We start from the raw sequence: 17,278 nt of genomic DNA, 5'->3' as shown, positions 1-17,278 counted from the left end.
TCTTTAGAATGTGTGTATAATTTTATACATCTTTTTCCATAGAAACTACAATTGAATTTAGCATTGAGAGATTATGGTATTCATTATTATCTTAGCCAGAGGGTGTTTTTTTTAGCTTTTATAAGAAACTTTTAAATTGAAGTATAATATACATAAAGAAAAAATGCACATGTTATAAATGTACATCTCAATGACTTTTTACAAAGTGAATACCCTTGTAACCAGCACCCAGGTCAAGAAACTCAATATTATCATTACCCCAAAAGATGCCCCTGTGTTCCCTTCCAATTACTCCTTGCCTCCAAGGGTAACCACTCTCCTGATTCTAGCAGCATGGATTAGTTTTTGTACTTTATATAAGTACAATCATATAGGATGTACTTTATTGTGTTTTGGCTCCTTTCCTTGAATATTCATCCATAGTTTTGCATATGCATTTGTAGTTCTCACCAGAGGTTTTAGTCCTTGAAATGTAGTTCAACAAACATTATTCAGCCAGGAACTGTGCTCGGGGCTGGGGACACAAAAACAAATAAGGTCAAATTCCTGCTGTAAGAAACACTTAATCCAGTAGTCTGGTAATGATCAGAATTTAATGTAAAGTGAATTCCTCTTTGTTTAACAAATATTTATTCAGTGTCCACTAGAGGACAGGCACTGTATCACAGGTGCTAGGGATAAGAAATGAACAAGCAGACAAAAAATCTAGCAGAAATCCTCTCTTTTCTTCCTGTGACATGCGTGGGCAAGTTCTGCCCACTAATATTCATTTCCCACCCTGTCCTGCATCTGATTTAACATAAAGGGAAGTAGCAATGGAAACTATTTCTTCTGGCAACTTGGAGTATGAGAAGTCCCTGGTCCATGGGCCATTTTTCAAATCAGTGAGTGTGGGAGGTATAATATTTGTATATACCAATGTCTGCCTTATTCCATTCTCTCCACTGCTGATGCTGCCTATACTAAATGCAGTGAAAGTCTGGAACCTAAGGAAACCTTTGGATGTTAGCCTACCTTGGAGTCAAGCTGAGCAATCTTGTGTTTTCCAGAGCCATGAAGTGAGAAGAGACACAATTGCCAAAGCTGTGATGGAAATCATACAGCTTTGAATTTGTTTTAGTAACATGGAATTCTAACATGTATCACTGTTCATTAGTGCTGGCTTTTCAGAGCCTCGTGAATTACTTGGGTCCAAAGCCATGACATTAGAGGCATGAGGGATTAGAAGACAATCCAACATCACTCTAGGATTGATAGTTTAGGAAGAAATGCAAGAAATCATCTCATTTTGTTTGGTTGGTTCATTCCTATCCCCCATTCTCTGCATTTTTATGAAAAATTATAAGTGTATATAAATGTAGACAAAATAGTAAAATCCACTCTTATGTATCCATCTTTCAGCTTCAAAAATTATCAACTCATGCCAATTCTTCTCTAACCCCTTGCTGTCCCCCTCCTCTGATTATTTGAAGAAATCCCAGATGACAAATAAATTACTCATAAATGTTCAGAAAGTGAGATCTCCTAGTTTTAATTCCTCTAGTTCACAGGTTCAGAGGTGAATTCACTAAGCTAGTTAGTGGTAGTTATATTTAATCCCCGGCTTCAAAAGTAAAAGTGATAAGCTTTACTAACAGAATTACTATTATTATTATTACATTATGACATCATATAATATATTCTTGTACTGTTTGGCCTAAAACTACCTCTTTTAAGCCTCTCATTCAGTTCTCCAAGGAGTTCAACAGGGTGTGGGATGGCTGATTGATGTTCTTTTTCATCAGTAATTTCTAAACCAAATCCTTGTGGATTTTGAAATTGCAAATATATTTGTCCAAGTAAAAGCTTCAACTATTCGGTAATAAAATGGGTCTAAGACTCTTCCCAAACCTTGTGTTTCCCATTTTCAGTCTGTTTGCAAAGGAGGAGGTTGGTTGATGTTCATGGAGCCAGTGTCAACTGCCTGTTACGAGATGTCACAGCACAACCGGGCATGCAGCTTAATTTTTTTAGGTTTCCCAGGCTCAAAACCGCAAAGTACCATTGTTTGTGTCAGTTAGAACACTCCAGAGGTTTCTAGAACAAGCAGAAAAGAGTGTTAGTGCCTTTGTCCTGAAAATATGTAAAATGTTGCTTTGGCTGCTTTGGCTATCATAGCTGCTCTGATTGTATATCAAAATGTCACCCAGGGTATGTGGCAGTCATTGTGAGGAGTGGGGCACCAGGCACCCCTTGATGAGCCTTTGATGAGGAGATGATTAGGAGTAAAAAAATGCTGCATAGATTATCTGCATAACTAAACTGTAGCAGACAGCCATGCAGACATTTTTCTGTATACAACTCGCACTCATTTTTCTGAGAGATAAAAGCAGCCAAGATTGACAATCTGTCAGTTTCACCATTTTCATTGTGTACTTTTTCTGGGCAGGTTATTCACATCGAACTCCTTTGATGTGATCAGTGATGATGCTTTTATTGGTCTTCCACATCTAGAGTATTTGTAAGTAAAAAAGTTTTTTTAAAACATGATGATTCAGGACAAGTACTCTCAAGTTCCTGTAACTGTTTGACAAAAACTATTATAACTTATTGCAGATTCATAGAAAACAACAACATCAAGTCAATTTCAAGACATACTTTCCGGGGACTAAAGTCGTTAATTCACTTGTAAGTATGAATGTCGCTATTACTTTTTAAGCTTGCTAATGGACAATGCAGTTTGATCACCTGTGGTTAATGTACCTACTTTATGAGTGTCCATAAAAATTTAAGAAACCCAAATGACTTCTCTCCATGCACACTTGCCATCTTTCTCTGTCATCTGTCAGAGGGTGTTCAATAAATTGATTACTATTAATATTTTTATCCTAAACCAACCATAATTAGAAAAGCAATCTAATGCAGGGAAATCGTGTGCCTGAAATAACTTTTTAAATTATCTACATCATTACTTGCTTCATGGATCATTATGGGTTGACTGTATAATTTGATATCAGCTTTTTTGTCCTCTATAAGCCCTCATTTTATATACATTTAAACATAATATAGCCACAGGCAATGTATTCATAGCACCTGATCAACTTGTGTATCAGTGAAACATTTAATTACTCAATGGGCGATCACAGCTAACAGCAGTTGTTCTTAACAAGGAACAATTTTGTTTCCCAGGGAACATTTGGCAATATCCAGAGACATGTTTGGTTGTCACAACCGGGGGATGTAACTGGCATCTAGTGGGTAAAAGGCAGGGATTCTTCTAAACACCTACTGCTTAGGACAGCCCCTCACAACCAAGAATTATCCAGCCTAAAGTGGCATCGTGGGCAGGTTGAGAAACCCTGAACAACAGGACCCAGACAATTTGCTTCTTCTAGCCTCCCTCACCCTCTACAGACAAACACATTCACACACACACAGGCACACACGTGCATACACGCACACACACTCACACACATGCTCTCACATACACACAGATTATTTTAAGGAAACTAGAAGAGCATGGGAAGAAAAGGCACTAACATTTACATCAGTTTTCATTTAATCCTCTCAATAATCCTGCCAAACAGGCACAATAATCCCCGTTTCAGAAATGAGGAAACAGTCTTGGAGGGGATATATGCCTCGTGAGCTGATTAGTTACGGCATTACGAGAACATCTACTTAATAGTTGAATTGCAGTGACTCTTCATCCTTTCAACAGCTATTTCTCAACCTACCTAATATGTATCTTATCAGTTCTAGATACAGATGCAAGAGATCCAAGTGTCATAGTCATTCTGTCAACTTTCACCTGTTCTCTCATCACACTTCATTCCCAGCTCTGCTCTAGGCCCTAGGATGCAGCAGGGAACAAAGGAGACAAAAATGCCTGTCCTTTGACTGAGCCTGATTTCCAGCGTGTCCACGCGGTTGTCACTCTGCCTCCACCAGGCTCCTTTCTCTCCTGTTACTTGTTTTGTAGCAAAGAGAAGCTAGTGGCCAGATATATTTTACAAAATTATACCTTTCAAGGCTTCTGTATAGAGTTATTATAATAAAAAAACAGTGTTTGCAATACTACTCTTCATGTCAATGACATGATATGATGCAAAGATGGCTGTTTACAGAATGAATGCTATGCAATTTTATCACAGAGCCCATCCCTGCCAAACCTCATTTTTCAGACAAAAAATAAACAAAAGAAACAAATATATGGAAGGAGAAATGGAAATTCATGACCTCAACTTGAAATCCACTAGATTCACATACATCCTAATCCACAGGTCCTCTGTCCAATGCTTAGCATCATGAGAGCTGTAGGGAGGATGTAGGACTCTGGTGTCCTCTCGAGGAATCCAGATATAAGCTTCACCTGCCCAATTCAGTCAGCTGTGTCTCCTCTCCAGCCTAAAAGCCTGTGGTTTCCCTCAGGCTCCACGCACAGAACAGGAAAAAATGTTTCCCTGTCTTGGAGGGAGGGAGGGAAGGAAGGAAGGAAGGAAGGGAGGGAGGGGAGGGGAGGGGAGGCGAGGGGAAGGAGGGAGGGAGGGGAGGGAAGGAAGGGAGGGAAGGAGGAAAGGAGGGAGGGAGAAAGAAAAAGAGGAAGGCAGATGAGAGGAGAGAGGAAGGGAAGGGAAAGGAAGGAGGGAAGGGGAAGAGGAAAAAGGGAAAGAAAAAAGTCTGTTCGACATCCTAGCATAGGACACCCATTTTGTTTACTGGAGCCTATTATGTTTATCAAATGAAATGGGAATTTAAATGTGGGTCTTAATGATGCCCTTTCTTTAGCAGTATGGAGCCCATAAGAGAGAGAGACTGGTACAGAATACACTTAGCATCCAGAAAATTTCAGGTTCAAGGAACACCAAGGGCAGCCTTCAAAGACAGGCATGACTCTTACAGGCAGTGAAAGAGAAGTCCCACCTCTCTGAGCTGGTGCTGGAGGTAGGAAGGTGTTATGAGGGAACAGGGGTTAAGGCTGTGGCTAAATGAATATGACCCTTAGGTCTCTTGCATCTTTAGCTAACACTTATTAGGTTGACTCATATGGCATTGCCAATGTTAGGCTGTTTTTTATCTTCAAAAATGGCAATGCCATATGGTTCATCTTAAATAGTTTCTAAGATGTGACACATGCTTTACAAGGAGTAGGGCCTACAAAGATGAGTAAGATCTAGTCCCATCTTAGAGAAGCTCAGGCTAGCAAGAGAAATTGGACAAATATTTTCTCACTGAGTGCCTTTGTCCCCAAGTTATGTTCTCCTTTCAAATTATGCTATTCTTCATGGTACAATTCCTTCCTTCCATCCTTCCTTCTTTCCTTCCTTCCTTCCTTCCTTCCTTCTTTTATTCCTTCCTTCTTTCCTTTCTGTCTTTCAAGGAGAGATGGAGTAGGGAGGATCTGAAATCCAAATTTCCCTCTGCCGGCTCAATAAGTCAGGTTCATTTTCCATTATTTATGGCGAATTAATAAATCTGGCATTTGTCTGAGCCATTCGTTTCCTTTTTAAGACGTTAGGCTTCAAAGTGCACTTTTCTCCACCTCAGATCAATCCTTCCCAATCAAGGCAAACATTTGAGCTGTGAGGAATTAGCACCTCACCCTCTAACCTGCATGCATTGCAGGAAGAGGTTACAAAGCTTTCTCATATTCTTGACGTCATCATAGTCTCCTGACAACCCCGTGAAAGAGACAGGGCAGTAGCACTACATTCATAGACGAACGAGCAAGTGGAGGTACACCATGAGTTTAAGCTGCTCCCCAGTTACTAAGTGGTAAAGCCAGACAGCTCCTACCGTCTTTGATGAGACGTCCGGTGCTATCTCCACTGTGCCAGTTACTGCAGGACCAGATAGCTTTTATTGAGCTGGCTGGATCCTTCCATGGGACATGATTTGAGGAGGAAATATGACTAGAGAAGAAAGCAAAGACCCTGAAAACAGGAGACCTACCCTCATACTTCATCTCAAAATGCAGATAGTTGGGATTAGACGTATACTTTCAGGTCCAGCTGATTCCCACTCTGGCCTAACATTAAAGCCACTCCCTTACCTGTGCCTTTATATAAATTTAGTTCATGCCTAAAGAAACAATGCACTTTCTCATCTTCTTATACAGAGATGTCAGTAGATTTCTCTTCTAAGAGACATTTACAGATAACTTAAAAGTTATTATAGGCCAGGCGTGGTGGCTCACGCCTGTAATCCCAGCACTTTGGGAGGCTGAGGCGGGAGGATCACTAGGTCAGGAGATTGAGACCATCCTGACTAACATGGTGAAACCCCACCTCTACTAAAAAATATAAAAAATTAGCCAGGCATGGTGGCGGGCGCCTGTAGTCCCAGCTACTCTAGAGGCTGAGGCAGGAGAATGGCATGAACCCGGGAGGCGGAGCTTGCAGTGAGCCGAGATCACGCCATTGCACTACAGCCTGGGCGAAAGAGCGAGACTCCATCTCTAAGACATAAATAAATAAATTAATTAATTAAAATTAAAAAGTTATTATATATAGCTGGCTATCAGGCAAGATCCCCCCATGCTCTGCAAATTAACCCTTAAAACCCTGCAAATTAACTCTTAAAAAGGGAGAGAGACTTCTTAAAGTGAAGTCCTTTCAGAGCCTGTCAAATGCTGGGATTCTCAATTACTTTATTTTGAATCATTGTTCTAATGTTACGCATGTTTCACTTTAATCTTTGAATGGTTTGTATATTTTAGCAATCGTTTGTATATTTGAATTTTTCTGATGAATATATGTTATTTTGGTAATCAGGAAAACATGAATAAAAAGTTAGTTTATGAATAAAAAATTAGTTTATGGCCAATGATGACAAAATCTTCAAACATTATGTATTGGCTTCTAGTAATACCTATGAGTCTTTAGTAATGATTGCTTTGTGTGCCATGTAAGTGTCACTGTGGCTAAGGCCCAGTGGAGCCAGCATTGTTTGCATGCATATATATATAAATATTTGGAGAAAATTATCATCAATCTATATGTATTGTAGAGTATCCAATGGTTGCTCAGCACTGAGGGGGTACAAAGGACTATATAACAGTCCCCAAACTCAGGATGCTTGCGTGTTCCCAATCAGTTGCACAGGATGTCTTTGTTTTAGCCTTCACGTTGCCTTATATGTAAAGAGGTAGTGCAATGTAGCAGCTAAGAGGGTGATCTCTGCCACCAGACTGCCTGGGTTCAACTGTCTCTCTGCCAGCTCAGTAGGTCAAGTTTATTTTCCATTATTTACTACTTATTAATAAATCTGGCATCTATCTGAGCCATTAGTTTCCTTTTTAAGACTTTAGGTTTCAAAGTGCACTTTTCTCCACCTCAGATCAGTTCCTCGGCTTTGCACCTTAACAGCTGTGGAATTTGGGGCAGGCCATTTAGCTTCACTATGCTACAGACTGGGCATGTAAAATGGGGTTATAATAATAATCTCTTAAAATGGGATGGGGAATAACAAGGCATTTAAGAGTATTAGTGCCTAAGATTGTCTTGAGATTGAGTTAATATATGCAAAGTGCTTAGAACAGGGCCTGGTATGTAGTAAGCACCACTGTATAACTAAAACTCACTGCCTAACCTCCATTAGTCCTGGATCAGAATTCTAAATGCTACAGTGTATATACCATTTAAACACTTTCTGTGAAATTTAAGTAACTACAAAGTGCTCAGAACAGGGCCTGGTATGCAGTAAGCACCACTGTGCAGGAAAAAACTAAAACTCACTGCATAACCTCCATTAGTCTGAATCAGGATTCTAAATGCTACAGTGTATATCCCCTTTAAACACTTTCTATGAAATTAAAGTAACTGCACTTGCACCGCCGCAGGTTCAGAGAGACACAAACCCAAGCTGAGAATCTGCATTGCAGGGGGGCTGGGTGCACCCCAGATGGCTGTGGGCGATGCTTTCTTAGCAGCAGAGCCCGGTGGCACTGAAACAAACGTGGTGTTTGAGCCAGTCTGGTCTGCCTTAGAGAGAAGACTTTCCAGTGGGTTCCACAGTCATAATCGGAGGTTTTCTTGGGTAAATGATGAAAACACCGAAGGGCAGGAAATGGTCATCATTTCTGTCAAGAAGGAATGGCCATCTGCCTTTGAGAACACTTGACCTTACTCAGCCAGTTTCAAGGTAACTAGACACTCAGCTGCACAATATCTCAGTTGTTTTAAAGAACGCTTCTGGCCAGGCGCGGTGGATAACGCCTGTAATCCCTTTGGGAGGCCGAGGCGGGAGGATCACGAGGTCAGGAGATCGAGACCATCCTGGCTAACACAGTGAAACCCCGTCTCTACTAAAAATACAAAAAATTAGCCGGGCGTGGTGGCGGGCGCCTGTAGTCCCAGCTACTCCGGAAGCTGAGGCGGGAGAATGGCGTGAACCCGGGAGGAGGAGCTTGCAGTGAGCCGAGATCACGCCACTGCACTCCAGCCTGGGTGACAGAGCGAGACTCCATCTCAAATAAATAAATAAGTAAATAAATAAATGAAATGTTTCTTAGGTGAACTCTGAATCGGGACTTAGAGAATGATGCTTAGTTGAAGGCAACTTTAAAGAGCCTCCACGTTGCCTTGGGATTTCTACCACAGTGGGGCTGCGGGGAGGGAGGGAGAGTCCTTCCTGAGGGGGGGGTCCACACCAGCTGGTGGGGACTGCACTAGTCACTCACGGGTCTTTGAGCTTTCTCCCCCAGTGCCTTGGCACAGGCGGCCTCAAAGGAGCATCCTCTGCTCTTTTCTTTGCCTAGATATGTACGCTTCCTCTCATCTACTCCAGCCTGCCTCATTCATTCATTCATTTAAAAGTATCTATTAGGCTGTGTGCGGTGGCTCATGCTTGTAATCCCAGCATTTTGAGAGGCCAAGGTCAGGAGTTCAAGACCAGCCTGGCCAACATGCTGAAACCCCATCTCTAATAAAAACACAAAAATTAGCCGGGCGTGGTGGTGTGTGCCTGTAATCACAGCTACTTAAGAGGCTGAGGCAGGAGAATTGCTTGAACCAGGGAGGCGCAGGTTGCAGTGAGCCGAGATAGCACCACTGCATTCCAGCCTGGGTGACAGAGTGAGACTCCATCTCAAAATAAATAAATACATACATACATAAAAGTATCTATTGAGGGCTTACTTTGTGCCAGGCACTATGCTAGCGCTACAGATGATGGAACGAGAACCATCCTTCTAGCACTCATTGCAGAATTGTCCTAGAAATAAAGGAACATTGATTAAATGTTTCCTCAAGTCTCTCATTGACTATGGCTTCACCCCTCTCCCAGTGAGCTCCACCCCACCCCAGTCGGATATTCTGGTGCCACCCAGTGCCACCTCCATCCCCTAGAAAAGCCTGTTATCAAACGCACTGACCCCTAAGTATGTTGCCTAAAGTATCACCTATCCTAGTGTCATCTATTAATTTTAAAAATGAAGCCATAGCCTCACAGTGAAAATGACAAAGCTGTGATTTAACAGCAAGAATAGAACTTGGAGATCATTCTGACCCAGTGATCATTCACTTTATAGAAAAGGGAACAGCCAGAGCTCAAACTCAGTTATCCACTTCCCTGTACACATCACCCCTGTACTCTGTGGCTGAGTTCTGGGCCCCAAAGTGAGTGTGACTGGCAAGGGGTCCGCTTCGGCCAACGCAGGAGCCTGGTACGCCTTAAACCAAAACATATAGAAAGTCTTTTTCCTGACAACTCTGGTGGCTACCTGGGACTCCTTGCCTCTCTGTCCTTCATAATTTTTCTTCCTCCTATTCCTAAGAATTAAGAATTCTTGTATCTAGTATTAAAATTCAGCTCTGCTTAGCAGCCTGAAAGATCTGGCTAACAGATCTTTGCAGAGGAAGGAGGGTCCCCTACCGCAATTCAGGGTGACACTCTCTTAAGTCATGACACTCTAGAGGAAAGAGAAGGACTAGACACTCTGCAGGCCAGGACCCGTAACATGGCTTTCCAGAATCGCTTGCTTTTGATGGGCTGTGTATTAATGGCTGGAAGAAAACATGACTAAATCTTAACCGTGGTTACTTCTGCTATAATTATTATTTCTCTCCTTTTTTAAAAAAATAATTTTTGCACTTTCCAACTTTTCTTGAAGTGAAGAAATAATTATTATTACATATATATGTGCATATGTAGTACGTGCATATGTGGTGTGTGTGTGTATCAATAAAAGTAAAAGATGAGACTTCTAAGAATACCAGTGCATAGGATTATCCCTACTAAGAGAGGCAGAAAGAATAGATGATCTCAGCTTCCTGAAGCAAATATTTTAAAGTGTTTAGATATTTAATATCACTGTTTAATGACAATAACAACAAAGAAAAAGATTAGTTTTGTGGTCTTAACACATAAGGTTTAAAAATTCACCTGCAGGCACAGTTTTTCCTGGAATCCATTACAAAGATATGTATATAAAAATATGAGTAGCTACATGTGTTAATTCTCACAATAAGTGAAATTCATATCCTTTACTCAGTTTTGCAGATGTCAAAACAGAAACCCAGAGAGCTTAAATTAACTTGGCTAAGGACACATTCCTAAGAATGATGACGTTCAAATTTAATCCCTGGTGGATTTGGACGAAGTTGGCACTTAAACCACTACACTACACTAAGTGATGCAGGAAAGAATAGCTACAACACAGTTTTACAAATACATAGCACATATAGTAACTAGAACTTCTGTTGAGGAAAAGTTAATAATAATATTAAGTCATTACTCTGTGAAGCTGGGAGTGGGATGAAGACAGAACTGGGAAAATTTTATCCAGGTATTTTGCTTTCTGGTAGCAAAACTCAGTGCAGAGGTGGAATCTGAAGAATCAAATAATCCTAATATCAACCCTAAAATAACCCTAACCCTAACCCACAAAGTGCTATCTCAGTCTCTCTAGCTATTAAAATTCCCTGATAGACACAGGATCTCATTCTATTTACCCTTTTTTTTATGACTAAATGCTGAGGAGGCTTCAGGGAGCATCACGTGACTTGCCCTTTTTTTTTCCTTAGAGGAGAGAGGATGAAGCTTCATGTCTGGGTTTGGTGAGTGATGGGCATGAGAAGGCTGCCTGGATTCACTAAGAGAAGCAGAATCAAGAGGAAGTAAGATTCAGAAATGAGAGCGAGGCTTCCAGACACCCAAGGCTAGGGAGCTGGAGCTCAGACAGCTTCCCTAAGTCTCTGGGAGGCCCCAGTGACATCAGGTTACATTTGGATAAAAAGCCCTCCGCTGCAGCGAATCTCCCTGAAGCCCTCAGATGCCCATGATGATTTGTGGAGGCAACAGGCCCGCATCACAGCTGGCTTTAAGCTGGCACAAAGAACCACAGCGGTGGCTTCAAGCCTTGGCTGCCTTGTAGCCCCAAACCTCCCTAGAGGGTGAGGGCCTGAAACGGCATGGGAGTTTTCTAGGAAACAGGCAGCTCCCTCCCGCAGGAGGCCTTGTGAAAGACATTTGCATGACCTGACCACTCAGGCCTCCGAGTTCGGTAATTCCTAATCTAACCCTGTAGGTAGCTTTGGAACTTGACGAATGCAGCCAAATGTTTGATTTCGAATGACTGAACCCCCACTGGACAGAACCATAGATATATACAAATACTAAGCAACAGGATCCTTGCAAAAAGTCAACTTTATTTTTTGTTTTTTCTGATTATAAAATAATAATACATGCTTGATGATAAAAACTCACAACATAAATATGTATTTACATAGAAAAGTGAAAGATTCCAGTAACCCTACACCTACTTCATTTTTAAAATCTCCTACAAAATGTTCTGTGTTACATAGGGACCATAGTTTATTTACACAATCCCTTCTATTTCTTTGTTGTTGTTGTTTTTGTTTTTGAAACAAGGTCTCACTCTGTCACCCAGGCTGGAGTGCAGTGGTATGATCATGGCTCACTGCAGCCTCAAGTTCTAGGCTCAAGCCATCCTCTGACCTCAGCCTCCCAGAGTAGATAGGACCACAGGCACACACCACACCCAGCTAATTTTTGTATTTTTTTGCAGACACAGGATTTTGCCTTGTTGTCCAGGCTGGTCTCGAACTCCTGACTTCAGGTGATCCGCCCACCTCTACCTCCCAAAGTGCTGGGATTACGGGCGTGAGCCACCATGACCCCTGGCAACCTGTTACATTTTTTGCAGAATAATTCTCAGACTCTGTCAGCATTGCTTTCCTAAGTCGTTCTCTGCCCAAATCCCTCTGCCTGCTTTCTTTTTATCCAAATGTAACCTGATGTCATTGGGGCCTCCCAGAGACTTAGGGAAGCTGTCTGAGCTCCAGCTCCCTAGCCTTGGGTGTTTGGAAGCCTCGCTCTCATTTCTGAATCTTACTTCCTCTTGATTCTGCTTCTCTTAGTGAATCCAGGCAGCCTTCTCATGCCCATCACTCACCAAACCCAGACATGAAGCTTCATCCTCTCTCCTCTAAGAGCAGTTCATTGTGGGCAAGGATTTCATTGAATTTTTGGTAGCGGAGCAGCAAAGGATTGACACTGGGTTCAGCGAATCCACCCACCATTTCTCCCTCTGGCTCCCCTGCCTCCCCCACCCTCTGATTCCCAAGGCAAAAGCCTGTCACAAGAGGTTCTCAGGAAATTTAATGCCTCATTCCACAGCCCATCGGGCCAGCCTGTCCTTCTCAGCCCCATCTCGCAATTCTGGTGAATTAGAAGCCCTCCATCTTGTCATGCAAAAATACTGCCTCTCCATTCCGGAAGCCCCATAGCTCCAAGTCTGCAGCTCTGTTTTGCCATCTGTTCTGTGGTTAGCTTGCACGTGGATCATGTGAGGCCTAAAGCTCTACTCCTTTGGGCAGCAAGTAGAACTTCCAGATTCCCCATTATTTAAAAGAATCCCACAGGGTACGGTGGCTCACACCTGTAATCCCAGCACATTGGGAGGAAGAGGCATGAGGATAGCTTGAGCCCAAGAGTTCAAGACCAGCCTAAGCAACATAGCAAGACCCTGTCTCTATAAATAAAAAAAACTTAGTTGGGCATGGTGGGACACACCTGTGGTCCCAGCTACTAGAGAGGCTGAGCCCAGAGGATCACTTGAGCCAGGGACGTTGAGGCTGCAGTAAGCTGTAATTGCGCCACTATTATTTCAGCCTGGGCAACAAAGTAAGACTTTGTCTCAAAAAAAAAAAAAAAAAAAAAAAAAAAAAGAATTCCCCTTGGACAGTAAGACAAGCACGGTGCCTTTTCCTGTGTAGCCCTATTGGCAGTAGTAATTCAGGATTTGACTGCTTAATGATTGCATGCCACTGTCCTGTGACTCAACCTCCTCTAAATTTATGCCCTGCAGTCGGTTGCAGTTTTTACCAGCTTCAGAGGAAGGGACATCCACTTAGAAGTTAGTATGATAACTTTAAGCCACATTGTGCCAGAAAATAAACTGAGACACATAACATGGGAGTGACTCTGGACTGGTCCAAGACATCAGAAAATCTCTTCATTCAAACACCAGTCAGTAAGATGAATTATGGAGACATTCTCTTGAATAGTCCTCCTTAGCAGCATTTTATTAATTTTGCTGTATGTGGACAGCCATAGCAGTTCATTTGTGTGGTCTGTTTCTAAACGTTGTTTCTTGGACAACGTACATACAGAAGCTGTTCTCCTCTTCTGACACCAGCCACTCTACTGAGAGTAGTCCAGATGCCTGCACCATCCTTGATTATCTCATTTTCTTTTTTCAATAATCTTATGAGATAAGGTATTATTATCTTCACTTAAAAATGAAACAACTGAATTTCCAAGAAGATACATTACCAAAATCCCACAGCCAGTAAATGCTGGAGTCAGGATTCAGATGTAGCTCAGAATCACTCCAAAAGCCATGCTCTTTGTCACAATTGGACCGCCATTGACAATGGAACATTCTGACTCAGTTCCTATTCTTGCATTCCAAGGTTCGTTGAGAACCATTTTCCAAACTAGCAGTAATTTCTAAAACCTAGAAAAACAACATAACTAACTGAAAAATAAGTTCTAAAAATCGTGAATATTTCCACTTGAGAAATCTTATATTTAATTAGTGGAGGTAGAAGACATAAGACTTCTGAGAATGTTTAAAAGGGAAGTTGAGAGAATTTTCAAGGGTTTAGAGGCTAATGGTATGGGCTCTTCAGTTTCAGTTTAGTTTTTTATTTTTATTGTGGAAAAAAAACACCTCTAAGAAAAGTTTATAACATGTGTATATATATATGGTGCTGGTTAAAAACAGAAAATTACACTACCTGGTGACCTTCCCCGGTCATACAGCATTAGCACTGTGCTATGTCTATATTTGTGTACTAGGGACACATTTCCCTTTCCTTGACATTATCAGGACAATTTTTTACTCATTAACCTTGATTAGAATCATTCTAGTGATTTATGGAAGAACAAATAGAAAAGGAAAGGGAAAATCATTCCTGTAATCACAGGAAAAGAACCAGAAGAAGGAGAAAGAGGGGGATGATTAAAGAGAATAGATGGATAGGTATTTATAAGAAAACTTTTTTCTGAGGTGGAATGAATGGTGCTAGAAAGGAAAAGGAAGTGTGGGCTTTGGAAAGGAGAAAGGATGTGCTGGGGAAGAGATAGAGCTACTGGCACTGTGGGTTGGAGGTTTGGTTGCTCTCCGGAGCAAGCAAGGAGGAAGCAGGGAGAAGGGGCAGCCCAGGCAAGAGGAGGGGGGGCATTTTGGAGATGGATACTCACCAGTTTGGTTAGTCATCATTTGGGAGATATCCCCTAGATTGAGTGTCTGAGAGTGTGAATCTCCCATGTTCTGTTATAAATGGAAAGACCAACTTCCAGGAATCGTGGTTGCTTTTAACCAACATAAAGTGTTGTTTAAATATTGAGTGCGCCTGTAATCCCAGCACTTTGGGAGGCCGAAGCGGGTGGATCACTGAAGCTCAGGAGTTCAAGACCAGCCTGGCCAACATGGTGAAACCCTGTCTCTACTAAAAATACAACAATTAACAGGGTGTGGTGGCGGGCACATGTAATCCCAGCTACCGGAGGCTAAGGCAGGAAAATCACTTGAACCCGGGAGGCAGAGGTTTCAGTGAGCTGAGGTCACACCACTTCCCTCCAGCCTGGGTGACAGAGAGAGACTTTTGTCTCAAGAAATAAAAGTAAATAAATACGGAGTGGGTGTTGAAGTGAACAGGTTAAGAACTGAAAGGACGATAGCAGGAATCTGAGTAGTAGTTCAGAAAAAAAAAAGGACCGCAAGTCATTTAGTAGGCTGCAAATGACAAAAGAGACTCATAACTAAGCTTTATCATTAAATGCCTTTGTTTAATTTATCACTACAGTTTACATCACCTTTCTTTTTTTTCCAGGAGCCTTGCAAACAACAATCTCCAGACACTCCCAAAAGATATTTTCAAAGGCCTGGATTCTTTAACAAATGTGTAAGAGGATCTAAGAAATCACTGAACAATTAATTAATTTGCAGTCATTAACAAGGAAGCCTGGTATTGATTATTAGAATTTTTAATTGGCTTTTAAATTAAAATTAGGATTTTTAAATCTAAATTTTAACTGGCCAAAAATTTAAATTTACATGCACTAACATTTGAGTCTTCTATGGTATTTATCATTGGAAATTCTGAACACATGGCACCCAGGCATTCCTTTGACAAAGTGTGTGTCAATACAGCAGGGAGCGATGATAAGGGACTTTGACGGGGTGAGAAGAGACCCGGCTAGAAATTTCAAAATCCCTTTTTTCTCATGAGGTCCAGGAAATAGGGCTACAAAGGAAAAACATAAAGGAGTCTGGGAAACTGACAGAATAAAGATGAAAGGTTATATCCTTGGGTTGGTCAATCAACAGAGAAATGGAGCAGGAAGTGGGGGAAGGGAGAAAAGTTTGCCTTTTTTCTCATTAGAGTGAACAACAACTCTAAGCTTAATCCCCAGGAATTTGGCTTAAGCCCCAGGAAGGGAATGAACTTAATTATTTTTGACCCTTTTTCAAACAAAAGAGCTTTCAAACTTTGACTTTTAAGCCTCCGAGTGAAAGATCTTTGCAAGGAATTTGTATATTTTGCTGTAAGCAAAGCAAGTAATATATGCCTAAACCTCTCAAAAGCAATTCAGCTTCATTATTTGCCTTCCAGAACATTAGAAAGGTATTTAAATGTCATAAGGTGGAAGACAGGAACAAATGAAAGGATATGTGAAAACAAAAGCTTTTTAAAAAAATTATTCAGGTACTTTGCTGTAGAATATATATTCAAAACAACTTTTCTCCAATAACAAACAAAAAGAAAATCTGAGTCAAGTACTTTCTTCCAAGCCCAGTATTTAACTTCAAATCAGTAGCCTAATGAAAAACTTTCTTTGTTCCTTGCAGTATTTCCCCAGCCCCTCCTCCATGTCTATTACCCCAATTCCTGAATGATGGTTTAATTCCAGGAGAATGCCCAAATCAGGATTCTTCCAAGAGAGTCTTGGACAGACCATAGTTATCCTCTCTGGTTTACAGTAGCCTGAAATGTTGCCACTCATTAGTGTGGGTCAGAGTTCTCCTGGGAGACTAGGTCAGTTCTGGGAGTGTCTTGGAAGTTAGAACACACTCCATGGGTGACTGGGTGACGTGGGATGTAGCTCACTGGGGGTCCCTTACCCCATTTTTGTGTCAGTCTATACCCTACACTAGTGAAAGACAAAACAAAAAAATATTGAAATTGGCTCAGTCTCTCCATGGGAATCCCAAGATGGGTTTAGCCTTTTGGACCTACTCTAATATGCCCAAATCAAGAATTATCTTAGAAGTACAAGGATCCATGCCAACTTGCCTTTTAGTGGATTTCTTGGCTTTCTTGAAAGTATCCTCTAAAAAACATTTTTAAATGTTTGGGCGTTTAAAAATTATTTATGTGTGGTGTGAAGAGTAGGCAGCACGTATCTTAAGAATTCTGTGTGACCAGGAAAGGAGGTGGAATTCCTGAACAGAAGCAATGCAAATACACAGAGAACTTGGTGAGTCGGGGTCATATGTAGACATGTATAACTTATTACAGGCATGAGCGATTGTGTGTCTGTGTTAACTCTGCTGTATCAAAGTCATTTCCTATTTAAACTGAATTTGTAGACCATGGAAGAGGATCAGGATTAATTATGTCTGTGAGGAAGAAGAAAAGCAAATAGCTCACTTGATTTAATTAAATACATTACAATAATCACTACATTCTGTCCTTTAGACCTGTGCTGTCCTATAGGGTAGCCACCAGACATTATGGTCACTGAGCACCTAAAATGTGCCCCTAGT

General features: G+C 41.4%; 1 protein-coding gene and 1 long non-coding RNA gene across 5 annotated transcripts in view; one reads left to right on the top strand and one right to left on the bottom strand.

Annotated features, from left to right (window-relative positions):
• LGI1 (leucine rich glioma inactivated 1) overlaps positions 1–17,278 on the top strand; it is a 40,693-nt gene that overhangs the window by 17,303 nt on the left and 6,112 nt on the right. For 2 of the 3 annotated variants that reach the window (XM_055255126.2, XM_055255147.2), the window contains exons 3-5: positions 2,429–2,500; positions 2,596–2,667; positions 15,342–15,413. In XM_055255126.2, the coding sequence (XP_055111101.1) occupies positions 2,429–2,500; positions 2,596–2,667; positions 15,342–15,413 (216 nt within the window). The remainder of the gene's footprint in view (positions 1–2,428; positions 2,501–2,595; positions 2,668–15,341; positions 15,414–17,278) is intronic. The other variant, XM_055255136.2, reaches the window with a different exon arrangement.
• The window catches only part of LOC129469027 (uncharacterized), a 56,922-nt gene continuing 39,744 nt past the window's right edge, over positions 101–17,278 (bottom strand). For both annotated transcript variants that reach the window (XR_010118519.1, XR_010118518.1), the window contains one exon: positions 101–2,076. This is a non-coding gene — a long non-coding RNA (uncharacterized lncRNA). The remainder of the gene's footprint in view (positions 2,077–17,278) is intronic.

Source organism: Symphalangus syndactylus, chromosome 2 (assembly GCF_028878055.3).
Source record: "Symphalangus syndactylus isolate Jambi chromosome 2, NHGRI_mSymSyn1-v2.1_pri, whole genome shotgun sequence".
Lineage (NCBI taxonomy): Eukaryota > Metazoa > Chordata > Mammalia > Primates > Hylobatidae > Symphalangus > Symphalangus syndactylus.
The sequence above is the reverse complement of the archived record's forward strand: the minus strand, read 5'-3'. Positions and strand labels throughout refer to the sequence as shown.